Here is a 23806-nt window from a genome sequence, read left to right as displayed (position 1 = left end):
CAGGAATAAAATTGGATACAACCCGTAAGATATGATTGACCATTGGGCCAAAAAAGACAGACAGGAATCAGCTTAGTCTTCTCAGTCACTGCCCCTGCACCAATTATTAATTATCATTATCATCGCCACCAATCATCACCAATAATGCCAGTATTACATTTGAGACCTGCCCTTCACTGATAGGGGCCAGGGCAGGTTAACAGAGATGTAAAATTCAAGATCAAAAACAGTTTAAATAAATCACCACCACAGTAAATAAATCAGCCCCGTGCCAGGCCGCTTCCTACCCCCTCAACCCAAGGATGTGAAGGAAGTCAAGATTCCACGGCAGTTGAGGCCAGCCTAGAAGTATCTGCAGGAGCCTTAACTGCTGTGCAGAGATTCTGGGAACCACTCGTTCTCGGTGGTCCTTGGTGGCTGCTTCTTCCCCCTAGTGAAGATGCCCCCAGCCAATGCCTGCCAGTGGCTCCGAGTGAGCTTGCCATATCGAGCCACCACAGCTGCCTCAACTTGCATCAGTTTCCTCCTCCTCTCCGTCTCCCTGCTTAGTCCCTCCTGGATGGAAATCATTGTCCCAGACACAAACGCGCCTCCTAACCCCGTGGCCAACAAACTCTGCAACAACGTGGCCTGCAGTCAACTGAGCAGGAGCAGCGGTAAGGAAGTGTGCTGGTGCCCGCCGTCTCTGTCCTACACCTCCCAGCTCTCTGCCCCAAACCGTCTCCTCTTACCCCACGGCTACATGACTCCAGTCCTGGGGAATCTGCCCTTCAGGAGATGTCTAAGTCAGTTTTTGGATCTCCAGCGAGATCCCATGCCAACATGTACTGATGTGTAAGCCCATATGAAGCAAGGTGTTTTGAAATGTTTATTTCATTTATGAATTGCTTCCTGAGGAGATAAACAATTTGCCCATGGATATTGTTGCATGCAGCCCCAATCTCTGAGCAGTGCGAGATTGCAGGGCCCAGGGTTTGTGTTTCCTTTGAAACGAAAGACAGCAGAGACTGTGGTATATTTATGATTTATGGCTTGTTTACACATATATGCAGGTTCAAAGAATTAACTACCCAAGAGAGCTTGCTTCCCCCATAGCTACAGCCTTGGATTCAAACAGAAAACATCATTTGCTTCCCCCCCCCTCTCTTCTAGCTCACACCACTCTACTTCCTGTTCACAGCCCTGGTTTTGGCCTCCTAACTACCCAGAGTTGAGGGAGGGTGGAGCTCCACCCATTTGCCATCTTCCACAGAACTGCTTCCTTTGTTCCCCTTAATGGCCCATCACCCAAGCAATCGCCTTAACAGGAAGCTAACCTGACTTTCCCAAGAATTAGAAGGCTTGATTAGCTTTTAACTGTTAACACTTATTGAATCCAGGTATTAGGAGGGTGTCCGCAAACAGCCCAACACTGTCCCTCCAAACTCATAACTATTACTACAGTGGTACCTCGGTTTGCGACCGCAATCCGTTCCACAGAGGCGGTCACTCGCCAAAGGCACGCTTTTGTGCATGTGCAAAGCTCTGATAGAGCGCTTCTGTGCACGCGTGCACTGTGCAGATCGCTTCTGCACATGCGTGAGCTGCGCAGATCGCGTCTGCACATCCGACGCCGCGGAACCCGGATGTAAACACTTCCGGGTCCGTGGCGGTCGCTCGCCGAAGCGGTCGCAAGCAGAGGTAGACGTAAACTGAGGTTTGACTGTACAGTATCGATATAGATATAGATATAATCTTTGGCTATATCTATATCTAGCTACTTATATATCATCTCCATATCATGATCTGAAGCAATTTGATATGGAGCAGAGATTTGCTGATTATTGTTAACAACTGTCAGGTGGATGAATTTTTAAAAACTGTTTTTTAAAAGTGCCTTCACAGAATGCCAAAATCCAGAAAGCATAGAGAGATTTGGTCTCAGGGGGGCATGATGAGGCACCTCCAAAAGTTCAGCCCCTGAACATGGCAGTGATTTAGCCAGCCTATAGGGAGCAAGACCCTCTTAAGGTATCTTGGTCTGAAATTATTTACTGTAGGGCTTTGAACTCTAGTCCCCCAACTTTGAAGCTGGGCTGGGGACAGACAGCTGGTGCAGATGCTATGGCACTGTTGTTACAAGCTGTCAGAAAGTTGGTGATAATGATGATTTGTACTAGAGTCTACAATCGTCAGCAACTCCTGAGAACTAGAGCCGTCAAGATCAAGACTGATGTTTAGAAGGGGAAACCACATCCCATTTGCTGCCTCCTGAGAACTGAGCTGTTGAGCTGTAAAGAGGCAGCTTTAAGAAAGAAACACTCCTACCCTCTGGAGCAGAGGTCAGGTGCATTGTTTTTTAAAGCAAGTAGGGATATTCACAACTGATGATGCATCTATTTGCTTGATTTTTTTCTCTCCCCCCACTCACCCCCCCATCGTGCCCTTTTCTTCCAATGAGCCTGGGGCAGCATGTGCAATTCCCCCCCCCCTGCCCACAACAGCCGTGCAACATAGATTAGGGTGAGAAATAGCAACTGCAACACCCAGTAAGAGATCCAGAAGGGGTTTAAACTGTTCCACATCTTTAAGAATGCATCTTCTGTTTAGGGTTTAATGGATATTAGACTTATGTATGTAGATCAGGAAGGGAGAATCCCAGTTCTCTCTGTCCAGGCCTTGCAACAATCTCGATGCAATGTGCCCAAAGTGTTTTTGTTTTGTTTTGCCTAGTGGGACTGTGTCCTTGAACTCTGATCATGCCTCTAGTTAAGGGCATAGCTGCCAAGTTTTCCCTTTTCTTGCGAGGAAGCCTATTCAGCATAAGGGAAAATCCCTTTAAAAAAAGGGGATAACTTGGCAGCTATGGTTAAGGGTTACCCAAACTTGGGTCTCCAGCTGCTTTTGGACTACAATTCCCATCATCCCTGACCACTGGTCCCACTAACTAGGGATGATGGGAGTTGTAGTCCCAAAACAGTTGGAGACCCAAGTTTGGGAAACGCTATTCTAGCTTCTCTAGATGGAGGACAGAGTGTTGCTGCAAATAATTTAGACAAACCAATGGTCCTTCTTGCTTCCTATGTTCCATGCCCCAGCCCTGACATCTGTATGTGTATGTAGCTGGAGCAAATGAGCTTATCGACCTGGACAACAGGGCCATAGTGTCAAAAGTGGTATATTGCCTCGGCTGGGCCTGCATACATTTTTTTTAGAAGGACCTTCTTTAGGAACACATTCTCACCACACATTAAAAGCAGCATGATGCCGCTTTAAATACAGCCTGCCCTTCCCCCAAAGAATTATGGGAGCAGTAGTTTTTTAAGAGTGCTGAGAGTTGTCAGGAGAGCCCTATATTCTCCTCACAGAACTACAGTTCCCAGAGTTACCTGTGATGAGAGATTGATTGTTATGAGCCACTCTGGGAATTGTAGGTCTCTGAGGGGAATCAGATCAGACCCTCCAAGTGCCCCTGTTTTCCAGGGACGTCCCTGATTTAGAGAAGCCATCTTGGTTTCTGATTTGATCCTGGAATGTCCCACTTTTCTTTAGGGTGTCCCTATTTTCATTGGAGAAATGTTGGAGGTTATGGAGTTATCTGACCCTCTGAGCTACCTGAAGGCAATCCTGGATAGGGAAGGCTTTTTTAATGCTTAATGTTTTGTTGTGTTCATTGTGGGCAACAAGTCAGATGTGTGGGGTATAAATAGTAAAATTATCATTATGGAATGGGACATCCCTATTTTTATTGGAGAAATGTTGGAGGGTATGGAATCATGCCCTAACCACTTTCAGCAGCGTTTAAGAACTACAGCTCCCAGAATTCTTTTCGGGAAGTCATAACTAGGTTTAAAGCAGTATCGTAGTGCTTTAAATTTATGGTGTGAGTGTGTCCTTGGTCTTATTTAGCAAGTATATTGGTACACTTCTTCTGACTGATATTTTATATGGGTTTGTTTTCCCAAACTGTTGCCTTCTTTGGGTGGTTATTGTTGTTGGCTCTGCCTGTGTCAAAAGACAATGGAGTGTGCCTTCAGGGGTGAAGTAAAACTGCTGCATTAGCAGCACTGAGATGACTTCTCTGGGGCACAAGCCTGAGCAGTGTATATGGAGGCCCTGGGCTGCCCAGACAACAATAGCCAACGTATACATCAGAAGGTCAGCGGTTCGAATCCCCGCAACGGGGCGAGCTCCTGCTGCTCTGTCCCAGCTCCTGCCAACCTAACAGTTTGAAAGTATAAAGACTTATAAAGATCTGAGGAAAATGTGGGAAATGATTGTAGTTAAAAAAAAATGGAATTATGATATTGAGATGTATAGGAATAGGACTTGATGGATTGGTTGAGCGAAAGACTTTGTTCCGATAGGTGAGACTGGATTCCATGCCAGCTAGCCTCTATGGAAGGAAGAAGCCTCGGCCAAAGAAGATAAAGAAGAAGATAAAAAAAATAAGACTGGCAAAATAAATTTACTGAACTATGCAAGACGAATTACGTATTACAAAAAAGGGCAACTGTTCAATGCATATTTTTTAAGCTTTGTGTATAGATTCTTACATTAACATAACTTTTAAAACTCAGTTGTAATAAGATGAAGGTTTTAAAATTGGATTGTTAAGTACCGGTATATAAGGTTTTATGGATGTGCATGAAGCAGTATATTATAATGAAACCAAGAGGGGGAGTGGAGAGAAGTCGACCAAGAATTATGGTTTAATTTGGTTATGATTCCCCCCCCCCTCTTTTCTGTCCCCCACCCCCGGTTGTTGGTTGTTGTTTTTTTTTTGAAAATTATATATATATATATATATATATATAACCATCCAGGGGTCCTTTACCTTTTGTTGTTGTTGTTGTTGTTTAGTCGTTTAGTTGTGTCCGACTCTTCGTGACCCCATGGACCATAGCACACCAGGCACTCCTGTCTTCCACTGCCTCCTGCAGTTTGGTCAAACTCATGTTCGTAGCTTTGAGAACACTGTCCAAACATCTCATCCTCTGTCGTCCCCTTCTCCTAGTGTCCTCCATCTTTCCCAACATCAGGGTCTTTTCCAGGGAGTCTTCTCTTCTCATGAGGTATGAGAAAGTATTCAGCTTCAGGATCTGTCCTTCCAGTGAGCACTCAGGGCTGATTTCCTTAAGAATGGATAGGTTTGATCTTCTTGCAGTCCATGGGAGTCTCCTCCAGCACCATAATTCAAAAGCATCAATTCTCCCAAAAGCAGGCGTCTTTTAATTTCGTGACTGCTGTCTGATGGCAGAAAGTGAGGAGGAATTAAAGAACCTTTTAATGAGGGTGAAAGAGGAGAGCGCAAAATATGGTCTGAAGCTGAACATCAAAAAAACCAAGATCATGGCCACTGGTCCCATCACCTCCAGGCAAATAGAAGGGGAAGAAATGGAGGCAGTGAGAGATTTTACTTTCTTGGGCTCCTTGATCACTGCAGATGGTGACAGCAGTCACCTTTTTTTTTTTATCCCTTTATGAAACCAATGGACTTAAGCCACCTGTATGCAGGCATTCTCCAGGATTTCAGACAGGACACAAAGCATGATCAATCCATATTAATCTTTCTCTCCCTGGCAGGTATCATGAGAGCGTCAAGAATCCTCCTGGCAGTCGCTACTGTCACTGGCTTCGTGGCAGCCGTCTCCCTCCTCATCTCCTGCCAATGCCTGAGGCGTTGTGGGGGACCTTCCAACATGCTGTTGTCCTCGGCAGCAAGCTTCGCTACAGGTAAGAAAGAGGACTCCCCTTAGTTTCGGAAGGGCTCAGTGGCACAACAAATGCTTACATGCAGAAGGTCTCAGGTTTCAGGCTTCATAGGTCAAAAGCAGCACTTCCAATTGGGCCCAGAAACTAAATGGCAGCCAGTTCAGTCGGCCCAGATTCGGTGTAATATGCTCACCCCACTGAGAAGCCTGGCCATCAAATTCTGCACCAGCATTCAATCCCCAGCATCTGCTGGTTGGCTGGGGAAATCCTCTGTCTAGAACTTTACAGGGCAGCTGCCAATCAGTGTAAACAATACTAAGTTTGTGTTGTCTGTAGCTTCGTGGTAGAGGAATTTGTTTTGCATGCAGAAGGTCCCTGGTTCAATCTCTTGGGAGGGTTGGGAGGGAACGCTGTCTGAAACCCGAGAGAGCCTCTGCCAGTCAGTGTAGAGACCATTGGTAGGCAAACTAAGGCCCGGGGGCTGGATCTGGCCCAATCGTCTTCTAAATCCGGCCCACGGACAGTGTGTTTTTATATGAGTAGAATGTGTCCTTTTATTTAAAATGCATCTCTGGCTTATTTGTGGGGCATAGGAATTATTTCATTTCCCCCCCTTCAAAATATAGTCTGCCCCCCCCCAAGTTTGCTGACTCCTGGTGTAGATGGTACTACACCAGATTGTCCAGTGGTTTGGCTCAGTATATGGCAGCTTCCTACCTTCCTGTGCATTCAAAACAGGATGCTTTTGGGCTTCATTCAACAGGTTCACGAAAAAACCTGGATCAAATGGATCCTCCATCCCTACTCAGGTGGCATCTCTGACTCATTTTTACTCCTTGGTAGGCATCTTTGGCTTTGTCACAATGGCCCTATACACAGTTGATGTGACCCAGAGAGATATGAGTTCTGTCGGCCACCTTCACTTCACATGGAGTTTCTGCCTCGCCTGGCTGGTGTTCACCCTCTATGTCATGAATGGTGAGTGTTGTTAAACCACAGTTTCTTGGGGCATCCCTACTGGGAAACCATGGTTCAGGTCAGGATGTTATAATAAGCCATCACTTATTAGGACAGCAAAGTGGAAGGTGGATCGGAGCCATAGGGCACAATCTACCAGGACGTTCTCTCATGTAAGCCCTATGGCACGGATGGTCAATCTCCTTAGGCCTGTGACCTCCTTTGGAGTTTTGAGTGAGTGCCGAAGCACCACCCCCTCTGGTCAATTCTCTCCCTTCTCCTACAGGTCAGCCCGTGGGACAGAAAGAGAGCTAGTGTTTAGGTTTCCCCGGGTATGTGGGTCAAAGTCAGATCCAGTGGAATTAATCAGAGCCTTGCCTTGAACAGGACATAGAGCTGAAAAAGGAAGTTGGGAAGAGTGTCACTCTACCAACTCCTTCCTTTTACTCTATGCACTTTTTGAGGGGGGAACAAGCTAACCATCCTCACCATCTCATAACCAAGGAGGCTTCGTGGACAGCAGGGAAAGATCACATGGGCACCGCTGTGCCCATGGGCACTGCATTGGTGACCCCTGCCCTGTTGAAATGAGCAGGAGCCACACGGCCCATTTTGCAGAAATCGTGTTCATTCCAGTTTGGCTTATGAAGGAGAGCTTCCTTGATCCCCATAATTTAATAGCTCTCTGTGTGTTTCCCATTTCCAAACCTGGGGACCAAAATGCTTTCAGTGAGACTTGCATGATTACTGTTATGCACTGCGAGTAATTGGGTGAGTAATTGGGAAATGCCTGTTACCCTGAGCTCCTAGGAGGAAGGGTGGGATAAAACTGCAATCCATCAATTCAGTTCAACTTTTAAAAAAAGAAAAGGAATATGGTCCTTCTTTTCTCCCCACAGGTTTCTTTAGCTTGATGACGCATTTCCTGACCATACAGTCTGGCAGCGAACAACATTTTAACACAATTCTCTTGGAAGGGAGCATGCAGCAACCTGGAGCTGGGGACCACACAGCTATGGGGCTGTCAGTTCTCCAAGGTCAGGGTCTGGCTGCTCCACCTGCAAGAAGCCCCCTCCCAAACCCATCCATCTGTTTTAATTCCACCATAATCTAAACTCTTCAACCTGATAGTTTCTCATTTCCCTCCCATGCTATTTATTTTATTTTTTTATTTTTATTATCAATCCGCATTGTCTATTAAAAAAAATATCCATCCTACTGCTTCTCCTGTATTTTTTTTTTAATATTCCAATGTCTGATTTAAAAATAAAATAAAAAACCCAACACCTAAATCTTGTAATGAAGTTGTTTCACGTTTTCAATGCCTGGTCTGTAACAGTTCCTTCTCTCTCCCCCACCTTCCCCCTCCTTTTGGGTACGTAAAACCAAAGAGAGCTGTCCATTTCACCAGGAACTTTTAGGGTCTCCTAACAACTCTCAGCACCCTTAACAAACTACAGTTCCCAGGATTCTTAGGGGGAAGCCATGGCTGCTTAAAAGTGGCATGAGGCTCCTTCGAATGTGTAGTGCAGATGGAGCCTCGGATTGCTTTAAAAATTATAATTCATCGCTCTAAACGGGTTTTCCCCTGACTGTGCTCCCGAGTACGATGCAGTGTTTCTCCTACGTTCTGAAAAAAAAGGGTGACATCAGCACAGTATATGGAAAATTGTGATAGATTAAATATTTTCCAGCGTGGTGGATGTGTACGGTAATAATAGTGGAACTGTCAGCTGCTAACTTTCTAAGAGGCAGAGGAGCCCTATTAGGAGAGAGGAGGAAAGTGACAACTCTTGTAACTGGGTGTGCCATGCATAGAAGTGTGTGTGTGTGTGTGTGTGTGTGTGTGTGGCAATTAAATAAATAACCCCATTAAAAACAGAAGTGAAAACACTTAAAACCATTTAAAAGCACACAAAAATGAAGTAGAACACCCATCCTTAAAAGACCTTGCCACAATGGCCAGTTAGTGGCCTAAAGCCTGTGGGAACAAAAAAAGAAGTATTTGCCTGCTAGTGAAAGGAAAGCAGAGAGGCAGACAGCCTTGCCTCCTGTGGAAGGGAGTTCCACAGGCCCTCTCTTTTGTCCTCACTGAGCAGGCCTGTGAAGGCGGTGGGGCCGAGATACAGGCTTCCCCCAGAAGCCCAGGCAAACTCACATAGAGAGATAGCCTGGACCTACAGTAAGCTGTGTGGAGACTAATTGCCTTTCCTTTCATATATTTGTCTCTAATACAGGTGAACTCAGACCCCCGACTCCCAGAGGTCCCGTGGGAGAGATCCCAGAGACTAGCATGCATGCACAGCCTTGCGTTCACTGAACAATCAACTTTGGTTTTTGGGATGTTGGTTTGGAACGCTGTTGGGGGAGGGATGTGAGAGCTGTGACAGTTTCCAGTATGTTTGCATCTGACTTATGTTGAATTAAAAGAAGAAGAAAATTGCCAGCCTGGTCAGCTCCTCTTTGTGGAATTCAGGGGAGAGGTGGGGTGCGCTGTGCTGCCCGGGGCCTCAGGAACCAATCAATCTTAGACCACCCCTGAGAACATTGCAGCATCTCCCCACACAAGCCACATACACTTTAGTCTCCCCCCACAAGTACCACTTCCCCAGGATAGGGGGGGGGGGCACAGAGGACGATAGGTGCTAAAAAGAAAGAGCGAGCGAGCTGCAGTAGAATTTGGGGATGACGTGGCAAAAGGAGCAGGGGGTCAAACACACAGGGAGGAGAGAAACAGGGGGAAAGCAGAGCTGAGACAGACTATAGAAGAAGACCAATAAAGAGTGTGGAGACAAACCCCGCTTTGAAGGCTCCTTCCTTTGCAACCACAGCTCTGTCCTGACCCCACGCTGACAAGGACCAGCCTTTCCTGCTACAAAATCTCAAGCCAGCAGCTCCTGACACAAGTTTTCCTGCTCTGGAGTCCTCAGCATCGCTATCTGGCCAACACTTGTTCTTTCCGCAAAGAGAGCCAGGTAAGGATGGCAACAGTTCCGCTCCTCTCTAACCCTCCCTTTGTAGAGAATAAGGCAGGCTCTTCCCCAACCTGGTGCCCCTTCAAATGCTTTGAAGAGACAGCTTCCACCAGGGCCCCCAGCCAGTATGGTCTGGAGTAAGGTTTAGGGAAATTCCAAGGGCAGCTTCCAGCAAAATATAAAAGCAAAGTAAGACGTCAAACATTAAAAACTTCCCGATACAGGGCTGCCTTTAGATATCTTCTAAAAGCTATGTAGTTCTTTATCTCCTTGACATCTGACGGGAGGGCGTTCCACAGGGAGGGTACCACTGCCAAGAAACCCCTCTGCCTGTCTCCCTTTAACTTCAATTCTCACAGTGAGGGAACCACCAGAAGGCCCTCGGTGCTGGACCTCAGTGTTTGGGCTGAACGATGGGGGTGGAGACGCTCCTTCAGGTATACTGGGCCAAGGCTATTTAGGACTTTAAAGGTCAGCACCAATGCTTTCAATTGTGCTTGGAAATATACTGGGAGCCAGTGAAGATCCTTTAGACCAGTGTTATATGGTCCCGGCAGCCGGTCCCAGTCACCAGTCTAGCTGCCACATTTTGTATTAGTTGCTGTTTCTGAGTCACCTTCAAAGGTAGCCTCTCATAGAGCACATAGCAGTAGTCCAAGCAGGAGATAACCAGAGCATGCACCACTCTGGCAAGACAGTCCATGGGTAGATGGGGTCTCAGCTGGTGTACTAGATGAAGCTGGGAGACAGCTGCCCTGGACACAGAATTGACCTGCACAAGCGATCCTCTTGGGTGTCATCCTTATATGCTTTCTGCATCATGATTATTGACAAATATTTCTACCCAGTTCACAAAGCCCCATCCCTCCTTCAGCCTGCTTGGGGTGCAAAAGTCCCTATTGCTGCAGGTGGAGGCAGGAGAGGTGAAGAGGACATCCCTAACAGTTGTGCTGAGATAGAGATTCTGATAGGAATGGCTTCCTTTGCTCCTGCAGTGGCAAGATTTTGGCATTTGCAAAATTCGTTCTTCTTACACGGTGGATACAAATGCCATAGGATTGCCCACCGCTGTGTTTTGCAATGGTGTGTGTGTGCTAATTTCAACTTTTTCTATGGGTTATTTCTGTAGCTCGTGGCATGAGGAAAAGTTGGCATAAGGCTGCATTCACACCATACATTTAAGGCACATTTAAGGCACATAGAGCTGTTGTTTCAGTTATTGGATTTCATTGGATTTTATGTTGCCTGCTGCTGCCCAGGAAACCCTTCAGAGAGAAAGGGTGGGCTATATACAGTTAATAAATAAATATAAATGGGCTGAATTAAAGGGGAAGAATTGTAGCTCAGTCATGGGAGCCAACTCCTAGGGCCCATGTGGGCTTCAGCTCCCACAATAAAATATTTGAAGAGGCCAGGCCCCCACAAAGCTGATGGGCATTCCCATTCAAATGGTGTGTGTGCACTGCATCATGGGACTGATTATGCAGGGCAGGGGTTATCTGGGCCCCCACAGTATTTTATTCAAGTTGGCACCCCTGAGCTCATTGGAAGAGAAGCAAGTCCCAGGTTTGGTCCCCAGCATCTCCAGACAGGGGTCAGAATGTGGCCTGTCTAAAACCTGGACAGCTCATTTCCAACAGTGTACTGCAGACAATACTAAGCCACATTCATCTCGGGGTCGGCCTAGGAAAGACAGACTGGAACTCTGGAGAGCGACTGTAGACCAGAGGTCTTCAGATTGAAAGGTTGCAGAACACCTGAGATTATCTGTTCTTGGCCCTGAACTTGATTGATGCTGCTTGCACAACATACACTTAAAGCCACAGTTAACACACATGACTTCCTGCAAAGAATGCTGGGAACTATTTTGTTTAGGTTGGTGGGAAACGTAGTTCAGGAGGGGGAAACTACTGGATTGATATGTATACCGTCCCATTGAAAAATAACGCTTCTGAATATTAGCACACACTTATTTCGTTAGGGAGACTTGAAAACTGAGGAGGTAACAACACTTCAAGAGGAAATGTTTGAGGCCAGTCCTTTGCCTGCCATGTTGGGTTTCTGTTTGCAGGGACTTTTGACTGCAACGGATATATTAAATATGTACCCCCCTACACACACTCACTCACACACTTCTGAGGTCTGAAGTGGTGCAGTCTATTTACCACCTCGTCCCGCTCCATGCAGAGACCAGGCCTCAGAAGCAAAGTTCCTTTGATGTCATCAACACCCAAAGTGTGAAGGCTCCAGGAAGTGGCTTAAGGTTAAATATGAATCTGACTCTGTGAGCTGTCATCATAACCACTGAATTCAACCCCCCTCATCATGTCCCTGCAGAAAGAAACCGTTTTATTTACTTACCACATTTCAACCTTCCCTCTCCAGCCAGTGGCTTTCAAACTTTGTTCTGGGGGACCCTGGGGAGGACCATCCCCAAGGTGGAGGGATCCTGCAGCAAAACACTATATGGAGAGCCCCACAGCCAGCCGCCTGTAACAGCAGCAGGTTTCTCCATGGCAGCCTGGGAAATTTTATTGGTGGCCCAAGCTGTGAACTCTGGATATTGCCCAAGAATGATGCACACTGACACCACACCTGTAGGAATGTCATCCTCCAGTGTGTATTCATAGGGCCTAAGGACTTGATCCCAGGAGATCTATTGTAATCCTGCTCCCCTGAATCATGTTGGTATCTATTGCTATTGCTATTTATTTAAATCAGAACCACAGATTTGGATTTAGAATTCAATAAGAAAAGTCACAAATACCCGACTATGGCTTTACCGTATGAAGGTGAGTTAGTTCAATCTAATTAAACTGAGGCTCTAGTAAAATCCTGATTTTGCACTATCACATTAATGCAATCAACAGTAAATGTGAGCTAAAATCATTATAATTGCATACACTTGAAGATGTTTTGCCAATAATCAAATTTACCACAAGGGATTACTAAAACTATTAAGCACTAGGTATTTTTTAGTTCTATTAATTACACATGGGAAGTTTAATGTTTGGAGTTGGATGTGTGAAATTCATGCTATTATAAGTCTTTCAAGCTACACGGCATCATCTTCAGCATAGACCCATGGAAATAAATGAACATGTCAAAGTTTGGTCCATTAATTTCAATTAATTAATGAATTGATGAATTAATTCATTAATTTCAAACCCCTTAACCTTCTCTTTAGCCTGGAGAAGAGAAGGTTAAGGGGTGATATGATAGCCATGTTCAAATATATGAAAGGATGTCATATGAAGGAGGGAGAAAGATTGTTTTCTGCAGCTCCAGAGAAGCGGACACGGAGCAATGGATTCAAACTTCAAGAAAGAAGATTCCACCTAAACATTAGGAAGAACTTCCTGACAGTAAGAGCTGTTTGGCAGTGGAATTTGCTACCAAGGAGTGTGGTGGAGTCTCCTCCTTTGGAGGTCTTTAAGCAGAGGCTTGACAGCCATCTGTCAAGAATGCTTGTGTTTCCTGCTTGGCAGGGGGTTGGACTGGATGGCCCTTGTGGTCTCTTCCAACTCTATGATTCTGTGATTCTATGACAGTGTAGTCAATGGACTACACTGAGGAAACTTAGTTGGCTACAATCCCACTTTTTTTTTCATCATCCAAGGCAATAAATACTAAAATAAATGTTAGGAAAATACAGTTTATTCCACCTGGTTAGTTGTCCCTTCATTGCACCACCCGTGGCACAAATGGCTGTGAACTGATCCCTCCCCACCTTGTGCTCCTAATTACAACACCATGGTTGCTTCTTTGTTTGCCTCTGGCACCTTGTGACCCAATCTTGTTTCCTTGCTTTCTGCTTCTGCATTAAATCCCATTCTCTTGATTGTACCCTCAGGGTCCTTCCAGGCAAGAAACCAGCCCTACAAGGGTTAATTTTGCCAAGGCTCTTCCATACAATCGTAAGGATGCTGCTCTGCAGAATCTTAAGCATACCGGTGGCTTCCATAAGCATCATTGCTTTGTTCATTGCCCTGACCACCGATTACTGGCTAGTGGCTTACGGACCGGCTGGCATTGCCCACAGTGGCCTCTGGCAGGAGTGCATGGGTGGGAACTGCTGGACACCAACCAAGGCTAATGGTAAGGAGAATGGTGACAACTGCCAAGGGACACCCCCTCCCCCAATACACAAAGGTTATGGGTTGAGGGGGGTCATCAACAAGGTGCTCAGGGGCACTAGTGTGCCTGGCGGCACCTGCTGTGACACTCTCAAAAAGTCTCGGTAAAAAATCCCCTCAGAAAAACCACTGTGCCAGGACTAGTTATCAGAACACAATGCGTTCTCAGGAAATTGCTTGTTAGGTTAGTGCTTGCACAATGAGTTGACAATTTCCATTGATTTCTATGGGAAACTTTCTAACGCATTCCTGACCTCAGAATTTTGACCCTGTAGTGATGAAAACACCCAGGAAAACCCTCTGAAACCTTGCAAAAGGCAAACAAGGAAGGGGGGGAGCTCTCTTATTTGTCCAGTCTCTCTCCCACCCACCATGGTTTCTGACGAAGGGCTACTACAGACCAGAAAAACACTAAAATGAGGTTTGTTTAAGGCTGTTTATTTGTTTACAGTACTGCATACAGGTCTGGCAGTTTAGATATCTGAATCTGTGGTGTGTATAGAGAGGTCTGGGTACTAACTCTTCCAGTTTGGATACGTGAATTTTTGTGTAATGAACATTTAGGTAGCGGGATCTGGGTGTACTTTTTGATATAACAACAACAACAACAACAACAACAACAACAACAACAACAACAACAACAACAACAACAACAACAAATGGGGGAACTATATTCACCTCAAGCCAAGGTTACATTTTGTAACCTTAGGCAAATATCCTCTTTCTCACACTTGATCCTCTTTCACTTTGAAATTGAAGCCTTTTCAGTTTAAATTGGTAAGTTACACTTTAATTACTAGACCTTCAAGCTAAGGTCAAACATCCTGGGTGATATCCAACCTTGGTTATGCCCATTAAGATCATTTATGGCAAGTAACATAAGTCTATTGCCTTCCATGGGTCTACTCAATGGGCATAACTAACCTCTTCTTCTATTTTTAGGCTTCTGGCAGGTTCTAGGTACAAGAAATGAAGACACTCTCAACTAACTCTTTCCGCTCAATGCTTTCATTTACAGAATACATCCTTGCCACACGTGCGTTCCTAATCTTGGGCTCCCTGGCAGCTTTGGCCTCAGTCATTTCTCTTACCGCCTCCTTCATGCCTTGCGACTGTGGCTTCCTTGGCGGAGCCTTCGTCACGTCCATCGTTGCCGTCACAGGTGGTAGGTGTACCAAAGATTACGAGGAAGAACCTGCTCACGGTTGCAGGTGCTAAATAGCCTCATGGTTATGCCCCACATGCTGTCAGCTTCCACTAGCCACAATGGCTGTGGTCTAACTCCTCTGTCGGAAGCAGTATGCCCCTCAAAACCAGTTGCTGGGTATTGCAAGTTAGCAGGCGGCGGCTGTGTTCCGGCCCTGCTTTTGGGCTTCCCGTAAGCAACTGGTTTTCCACTGTGAGAAATGGACGCTGGACTAGATGGGCTTTTCAGCTGATGCTGTGGGACTTTTCTTACATTATTATCCCGTGAAGAGATCCGGCATGGCTCTAGAATTGAGAAAAGAGGATCTTGTAAGGGGGAAAGGACCACTGGAGCATAGAAAAGGGTAGGGTGTTTTCATTCTCTAAGGCCGAGCTTAAAACATTTCAACGCCCTTTAAGGGCGCTTCCACACCAGCAGGAAGGAAAACAAGGGCCCTGAGCAGGGGCGGACTTTGGTTTTTTCAGATTTCAGCAGCTCCCCATGGAAGGCCAAAATTCAGTGCGCCCTGTCACCTGCCTCTCACCTTCCATTCTGCTCAGTTTGCTACATCATAGTTTGCAACGCCCTGCAGGGGCCCCTAAACTAGACGCCCAGTGTGGCAGAATTGGTTGCGCTGCTCTAAATCTGCCTCTGCCTTGGCCCCTGTGGTAGGGTTGCCATAGCTCCGGGATTCCAACGACGGACTTAGTGTCTAGGGGGAACTTCAGGAAATCGTCCAAATGTGCAGATTTTTGAAATCTCCACTAAAAAAGCTCAACAACTTTTTTGTGTCCGGATTTTTACTTCTTGAAATATGGCAACCCTACCCTATGAGTCAGAGCCTATGCATCAGCTTCATAGTTGGGAAAGGATGGGATAAGCCTCACGTTGCGACCCTGATTTAAACCAACCATCCTTACGCCTGTAATGAAAGCGGGAGGAGGGACACCCAGCATCTGCAGCTGCACCCATGCACCCTTAGTGCAAAACCTATAGTTTGCACTCGGATGTGTGAACTGAGCGCCTTGAGTGCCATGATATTTTTAGATGACAACGATGATACAAGAACATGGAGACACCAAAAATTGTGTTATGATTGAGGAGGTACGAAAATTCTCTCCGTGGTGTTAGATCTAGTAGAGGCTGCACCATTAGAGCCAATGGGACACGCTGCCCCACCAACCTGCCTGCCTTCTGACTTATGGCCAGTCTAGGGGGAGGCCCCTGCTGCTGGCTTCCTCCTCCATATCCTGAGTGTTTGTAGAATTCAGCAGGAAGTAAGAAGGGGACAAAACAAGAATTAGTTGATTCTCTCCCATCACTGCCTCCGGCGCCACCTACTGTTCGTCTCCCTGCCTTCTGCCCTATCAGCATCAATGGGCACCAGCCAGTAGGGGTAGATCTGCAACACACATACCAGCCGGCCCTTGATTATTGAGTGGTGAGGTTGCCTGTGTGAATCAGTGCTAAGTTGGCTGCCCTGACTCCTCTGCTCTTTTGTAGCACTCTTCACTCTCGTTGGTGTAGTCGTATTCACCGCTGAATCCTGGGGGAAGAACAGGGACCCTCAAATCCAGCTCACCTATGAGTGGTCCTTCTATCTTGCCTGGGTAGCATTTCCCATGATGCTCCTGACTGGTGAGTAGGGTGGGTGGGGAAGGGAGTTAGAGTCAGTTCGCATTTAAAGGCAAACCTACCTCATTTGAGCTTTCTGAAACAATACGCAAGGTGAAACAGAAGCAGCCTTTCACATTTGCACTCCTCTGAATTTTGCAATGCATTTCTCCGGCAATGTAATGCATACAAAAATGTGTACTGACTAAGGTGAAATGTACATAAAGATGCATGTATTAGTGGAAATAACGTGCAAGAGTGCATTGTGTCAAAGGAAATTGCTTTGCAAAGATGTGTGCATGAGTGAAAAGTGCACACAAGCATGCATATTTTAAGGAGAAATTTTAAGCATGTATCTTTTAAGGAGAAATTTGCACTAAAATGCTGGTGAATTTTCATGATGGCTTAAAAAAAAACACCCCACAAAATGATTCAGAATTGGAGAGAACTGAATTTAAGATTGGAAAATGAACAACCAAAATGGACAGACTCACCCACACCCCTAGCACCGTGTAGGCAGTGTGAATGCTTACCAATGCCCTTCTGCCACCACATAGAGCTCTGCATGGTACGTAGCTCTATAGCAGCACCTCACATGTGTGACATGCACTGTAAATGGTCCTTCAGCAATCTACCTGATTGGAAGTCTCCAGATAAGTAAGGAAACATTCACTTCACACAAAAGGAAGGCCTTCGCACGTGCTCATTAGCACTTTGTCCAAAGGTCTCTTAAAAACAAATTCTTTCCCTTGGACAGAAATGAACTCTGCACATGATCAGAGGCACCCAGCCTCCAGTGAGAATCAGAAGGTTGATCAACAGAAGGTGCCAGTGCCATGTGAGGCTGGCTCTGGCTACCTGAGTCCGTTCCACTTGGAATTTATTTTTCTCTCTCTTGCTCTCTCCTCCTCTCGCTGCAGGCATCTTCAGCTTTGTTGCTCACTTGTGCCCTTCAAGGCCTGGCTATGAGAATGTGTGAGGACCTGGTTCCTAAGAAGCAAAGGCAACCTTTGAAGACACACAACACACAAAGGAAGCCTGTTCTCTCCCTCCCTCCACTTCCCATGCCAGTGAAATCGCCTTCACAACTGTCCCAATCGTGCTTTCATCCCCAATCCATTCACAGCACCCCCTACATAGCATCCGAGCTGCCTTGTCTTCAGGGAGCTTTTTCTGCACTGCCTAGTCTACAGGTTGAGCATCTGCCATGGAATCACTGGTTGCAAACAAAAGATGCTTCGCAGGAGGCCACCGACCAAACCGCAAACTGATATGGAAATGTGGAAAGCTAAATGTAAGGCTTGAAAAAAATAATAATAATACACTGACAGATTCTCTCATCCTTGCCTTTGCCTTCTCCCTAATCCCTAACCATGGCAAAACTTAGAAAATTCAGGGCAGGCAAAACAACAACAACACCAGGTCTTCTTCACACAGCGTAGATAAACTACGGAACTTGCTCCTGCAAAAACTTGTGATGGCCACCAACCTGGGTAGCTTTAACAGAGGGTGGGATAGGTTCAGGAAGGGTCTCCAGCTATTACCCACGATGAGTGTGATGTAGCTCCACTGGTGGAGGCAGTATTCTTCTGGATGCAAGTTGCTGGGGAACCCTAGTGGGAAGAGTTCTGTTGCACTTAGGACCTGCTTTGGGGGTTTCCCATAGGCATCTAGTGGGCCACTGTCAGAAAAGGGTGCTAGCTGGGCTCTTTTTGAGTTGTTTGATGCTCTTGCATTGGGAAAGGCTTTAAAGGAGTTCCCTGGGAAGAGGGATTGTAGTTCCCTGGGAACAGTAGCTCTGGGAGGGGAATAGGGATCACCCGACAACTCTCACCACCTTAAGCAAACTACAGCTCTCAGAATTCTTTGGGGGAAGAGCCATGACTGTTTAAAATGGTACCATGGCACTTTAAATGCATGGTCTAAATGAGGCCTTAATTTACCTTAGTGCGTTTACTGGCTGTCCCCAAAGCTTTCTTTCTAGGGCTCAAGCAGAAAGAAATTTTGTGCAGACTCGGAAATTCTGAGGGGCAGTGGCAGAGCTTCATGTTCCGGCACCGGGGGGCGGAGAGCAGGTGGGGGCGGGGCTGGTGGGCATCCCAGGGGCATGGCACACCGGCACCGTGGGCGTGGTGCCCAGCATGCGGGGGGGGGGAGGCAGCTTCCCAAACAGGGCTGCCTTCAGATGTCTTTTAAAAATAGGATAGCTGCTTATTTCCTTGACATCTGATGGAAGGGCGTTCCACAGGGTGGGTGCCACTACTGAGAAGGCCCTCTGTCTGGTTCCCTGTAACTTCTCGCAATGAGGGAACCACCAGAAGGCCCTCGGCGCTGGATCTCAGTGTCTGTGCTGAACGATGGGGGTGGAGACACTCTTTCAGGTATACAGGACTGAGGCTGTTTAGGGCTTTAAAGGTCAACATCAACACTTTGAATTGTGCTCGGAAACGTACTGGGAGCCAATGTAGATCTCTCAGGACCAGTGTTATGTGATCCTGGCGGCCACTCCTAGTCACCAGTCTAGCTGCCCCATTCTGGAATAATTGCAGTTTCCAGGTCACCTTCAAAGGTAGAACACATTGCAGTAATCCAAGCAGGAGATAACCAGAGCATGCACCACTATAGCGAGACATTATGTGGGCATAATGCCTGCGTACCAGATGGAGCTGGTATACAGATGGAGCTGGTATACAGCCGCCCTGGACACAGAATTAACCTGCGCCTCCATGGACAGCTGTGAGTCCAAAATGACTCCCAGGCTGCACACCTGGTCTTTCAGGGGCACAGTTACCCCATTCAGGACCAGGGAGTCCCCCACATCTGCCCGCCCCCTGTCCCCCCAAAACAGCACTTCTGCCCGAACCCCCTGATGGGCTCTCCCAGCGGCTTCATATAGATATTAAAAAGCATGGGGGAGAGGACAGAACCCCGAGGCACCCCACAAGTGAGTACCCAGGGGTCTGAACACTCACCCCCCACCACTTTCTGGACATGACCCCGGAGAAAGGATCGGAAACACTGTATAACAGTGCCCCCAGCTCCCAGCCCCTCTAGACGGTCCAGAAGGATGTTACGGTCAATTGTGTCAAAGGCCGCTGAGAGATCCAGCAGAACTAGGAAACAGCTCTCACCTTAAGAATGCTTATGCTGCCTCTGATTGTTAGACATTGAATTCTTAAAAGTATCAGGGTGAAAAGCACTCGATACAGCAGTCTTGAACTTGGATCAATGAATGTGCTGGGGTATGCTTTGGATTGCATGCAAAGCCTTGTCCAAAACTGCTCAAATCTTGGCCATATCCAAACTGACTATAAGGGAAATCTGGCTGGGTGGTTGGTAGCTTGCTCACGTCCTGAGTTGGCTGAGAGGGTGGCAGAAGGAATATACCGATGGGACCTCCTTCTCTTCATGTGGAAGAGCCATCCAGGAATCTGGAGAGGTTCCAGAATGCTGAAGTTGCTATGGGAGCAATGGTCTTCCACCCTTCATCAGCAGAACCTTTGGCTGGAGCTCAGACACCCAAAAGGTCAGGGAATGCAGTTCTTTTCCAAGAGAAATGAGCCCCGAGGCTAGAAGATGGGTGATTGCCTTAATTCCCCCCGTCAACCCCAAGCTGAGGGTCCTGGTACTGCTGCTACTTCCCAATGGCCCTTTGTTAAGTTGTTCAAGAAGCTAACGAAAATTGAGAGGCTGAGGATATGTGGCATCATTATTTCTTGCCTGGAGACCATTCTGCTTGTGGTAGTGATCTCGACAGTATCCTGGGTCAAGCGGTTTGTTCGGGGAATCTTCGTGTTCCAGGGACTGTGGCAGGAATGCTATTTGGGGAACTGTGTCTATCTGACTGACAGACCAAGTAAGGGCAACATAATGCTCAGAATTTTGAACTAGAGATCACTGTAGAAGGTCTCAATATTTCCTGCCAGTGACAGAAGCATTTAAACAGTGGAACAGGCAACTTGATAGTTCCTTGATAAACAGCTGCCCTGGACACAGAATTGACCTGCGCCTCCATGGACAGCTGTGAGTCCAAAATGACTCCCAGGCTGCGCACCTGGTCCTTCAGGGGCACAGTTAGCCCATTCAGGACCAGGGAATCCTCCACACCTGCCCACCTCCTGTCCCCCACAAACAGTACTTCTGTCTTGTTGGGATTCAATCTCAATCTGTTAGCCGCCATCCATCCTCCAACCGCCTCCAGGCACTCACATAGGACCTTCACCGCCTTCACTGGTTCTGATTTGAAAGAGAGGTAGAGCTGGGTATCATCCGCATACTGATGAACACCCAGCCCAAACCCCCTGATGATCTCTCCCAGCGGCTGCATGTAGATGTTAAAAAGCATGGGGGAGAGGACAGAACCCTGAGGCACCCCACAAGTGAGAGCCCAGGGGTCTGAACACTCATCCCCCCCCACTTTCTGAACATGGCCCAGGAGGAAGGAGCAGAACCACTGTATAACACTGCCCCCAGCTCCCAAACCCTCTAGACGGTCCAGAAGGATGTTATGGTCGATGGTGTCAAAAGCCGCTGAGAGATCCCGCAGGACTAGGAAACAGCTCTCACCTTTGTCCCTAGCTTGCCGGAGATCATCGACCAGTGCGACCAAGGCAGTTTCAGTCCCATGATGAGGCCTGAATCCCGACTGGAAGGGATGGATGGAGCGGAAACCCCACAAGATTGCTCTAAAGAGTCTCTGTTCATCCTTAAAGCATCAGGCTTTGGACATTTCCAGTACATAAGAGTTCCATGTTCTTACCTGATATTGTATGAGCCTTTTGCTCCATCTGCTGGCTAGCTCATAACACGTCAGGAAAGAAACTTCAAAAAAGAGACTTTTGCCAGTGGCCCTGTCTAATTGGCTTTTAAAGTTTCTACCTATGCGGAATCCCTTCCACATGGACCTTTCTGCTAAGGAATACCTGGGCATAAGTCACAGAACCTGTGTGCCTTGTGGGAAATTTCCATGCATGCAGAGGCTGCACACAGAGCAACACTGTGAACTGAGAGTGGACCCTCAAGCATGCTGTCATGCATCGCTGGCAAGACCAGCTCCAATTCTGAGCGAACGCTTATCAAAGTGCCTTTCTGTGAACCCTCTCCCACAATTGTGGGGCACTTCCTGACAACAAGGAAGGGAGCAGAAGTGCAGTCACTGCAGAGAGCCACCACTTTGATTTCCCACCATGCTCCCTGTGTTGCTCCATGCTTTCTCACCTCCAGTAAATTTGCCACAGTGCTTTGGTAGGATACTCCATTGGGGATTTAAAATAGGGGCTCCCCTAACTCACAAGTCTGGCACTGATCAGAGAATCCAGGGCAGGTATACTTATTTTTTTTCCTTCCAGTGTCAGCATATGTTAATGTCACCCTGAAATGGCATGGCTTTTCTGCAGGGGAAAGATTCCCTTACCCCAAAGAGCAAGAGATGCATTTATGTCCATATGCATGCATCCTTTGTAAAACAATAAACATATGTTTCAAAAAGTTGCAAAGCTGCTCTGAGGTTTGAGGATCGTGTGTCAGTTCTGGTAACTGCACACAGGCACTAGCCAATCAGTTCCTGCAACACCCTTACACAGACACCTGTGAATTCAGCTTTAGTCCCCTTTCTGGGAAAGGGAAATCATGGACCTCAGGAATACCTTGAATTTGAAGCCCAATTAAAAAAAACTAACAAACAAACGAACAACCCTAGTTTGATCAGAGGCGGGTACCACACACCCCGGTGGGTTTTGCCATGCAAAACAAACAGCAGGCAGAATCAAGTACAGAGGCTACTTGGTTAGCGTTGTGCCAAAAGGAATATAGGAGTCATCCAGCTGAATTAGACCAAATGCCTATCTATCTAGTCCAGGATACTGGGAGCAGGATACTGGGAAGGTGAGTGGAATCCTAGTCATAAGCACATTAGAAGAGCCTGCTGGATCAAACCAGCAGCTCATCTGGTCCATCAGACTGATCTTACAGCAGCCAGCCAGATGCTTATTTATGGGAACCCCAAAAGCAAGGCTTAAGCTCAGCAGCACTCTCCTCTCCTGTGGTTTCCAGAAACTGGTATTCAGACGCATACTGCCAATGAAGGCTGGTCCATTGTGATGAATGGGGCACTGCCCCACCGACCTCAGCTTGTTCTCAGCCAACCCCAACTCCTGGAGGGGGTTATTGGGTTGTTTTTATTTTGATTATGTATTTTGTGGTTTTATATTTTGATTTTATTCTGTGAAATGCCCTGAGACCTCCGGGTATAGGGCAGTATATAAATTCAATAAATAACTACAGCTCCCATCATCCCTGACCACAGGTCATGCTGGCTTGGAAGGATGGGAGTTGGAGTCCAACAACATCTAGGGACCCGAGGTTGAACAAGGCTGGTTTGGAGGGTTGCAGGTTCCTCATCCTTGGCACTCATAGCAGCAGAAGTCCAAGTGATCATCTCCTCACCCCTGGCAAGGCAGGGCTGGGGAACTGTGCTGCTTCCAGGAGGGCACAGGTCAAAACCTGGTCTCCTGGACCAACCGTGGAGAAAACACAAGACTGGAGTTGCACAATATCAAAGCCAGTCTTGGCCATTGCTCTTCATGGCCGCAGATAAATATATCATTGGACTTCTGTCTGTAATTTCTCTCTGTGTTTTTATCATACTGATGCAGCGGTTGAATGTTGGTTTGTACAACTGTGCACCACTTAAGACAATTCTTGAAATGTTAGGTGGTTTAAGAAATACTTTTAAAATAAATGATAAGGGTGTCACTCTGCCCAGGCAGCCAACCGATTTAGTTTCAATTCCAGAAGTTCCAGGAAGGACTGTGGTGGGACTGTCCTGCCTCAGGAACAATCAGGAGGTGTTTCAGAACCGTGGTAGCCCATCAGGTGGCCACACCTCCTTAGAGAATTGCTCCTCATGCTAGGATGGTGCTTGGGCTGTGAGCCTCCCTCTTGCGGAGCAATTCAGAGGTGGGACTGCGGTGGTAGTGGAGGAGCCGAGGTCTGAGATTAGGGAGCGGGGCAACGAACAGAGGGCCACTAGGATAAAGTTTCTTTCTTTCTTCTCTCCTAGACTATATTTACGTCTCTATATTTTTTATGCTGCTCTCTGCTGGGACTTCCTATGGGTCTGTGGTCACTGGGACACTTTGCCTCACACCCCTCCAACCGCCAAAGTGGTTGACGACAACATGGCCCACGCTAACCATCGGCCTCTGTTTTGTCTCGGGTAAGAGGAGCCATCTTCTGACTCTTAT

The 23806-nt window shown here is 47.0% G+C and overlaps 1 protein-coding gene across 1 annotated transcript; it reads left to right on the top strand.

Annotated features, from left to right (window-relative positions):
• The first annotated feature begins 9346 nt into the window (after positions 1-9346).
• On the top strand, positions 9347-17883 carry LOC118087192 (protein NKG7). Its single transcript, XM_035119612.2, has 5 exons — positions 9347-9626; positions 13480-13724; positions 14781-14927; positions 16452-16586; positions 17483-17883. Exons 2-5 carry the CDS (start codon positions 13550-13552, stop codon positions 17539-17541), a joined length of 516 nt encoding a protein of 171 aa, XP_034975503.2. The 5' UTR covers positions 9347-9626; positions 13480-13549; the 3' UTR covers positions 17542-17883.
• The last annotated feature ends 5923 nt before the right edge of the window (positions 17884-23806 follow it).

The sequence above is a fragment of the Zootoca vivipara genome, chromosome 6, assembly GCF_963506605.1.
Source record: "Zootoca vivipara chromosome 6, rZooViv1.1, whole genome shotgun sequence".
NCBI lineage: Eukaryota > Metazoa > Chordata > Lepidosauria > Squamata > Lacertidae > Zootoca > Zootoca vivipara.
This window is presented reverse-complemented; position numbering and strand designations above follow the sequence as displayed.

Bases quoted from the DNA above. Each gene is read 5' to 3' on its own strand.
- LOC118087192 (XM_035119612.2), top strand. From the start codon at position 13,550: ATGCTGCTCTGCAGAATCTTAAGCATACCGGTGGCTTCCATAAGCATC. The intron at 14,928-16,451 runs GTAGGTGTACCA...GCTCTTTTGTAG, and splicing joins CATCGTTGCCGTCACAGGTG to CACTCTTCACTCTCGTTGGT. The intron at 16,587-17,482 runs GTGAGTAGGGTG...CTCTCGCTGCAG, and splicing joins TCCCATGATGCTCCTGACTG to GCATCTTCAGCTTTGTTGCT.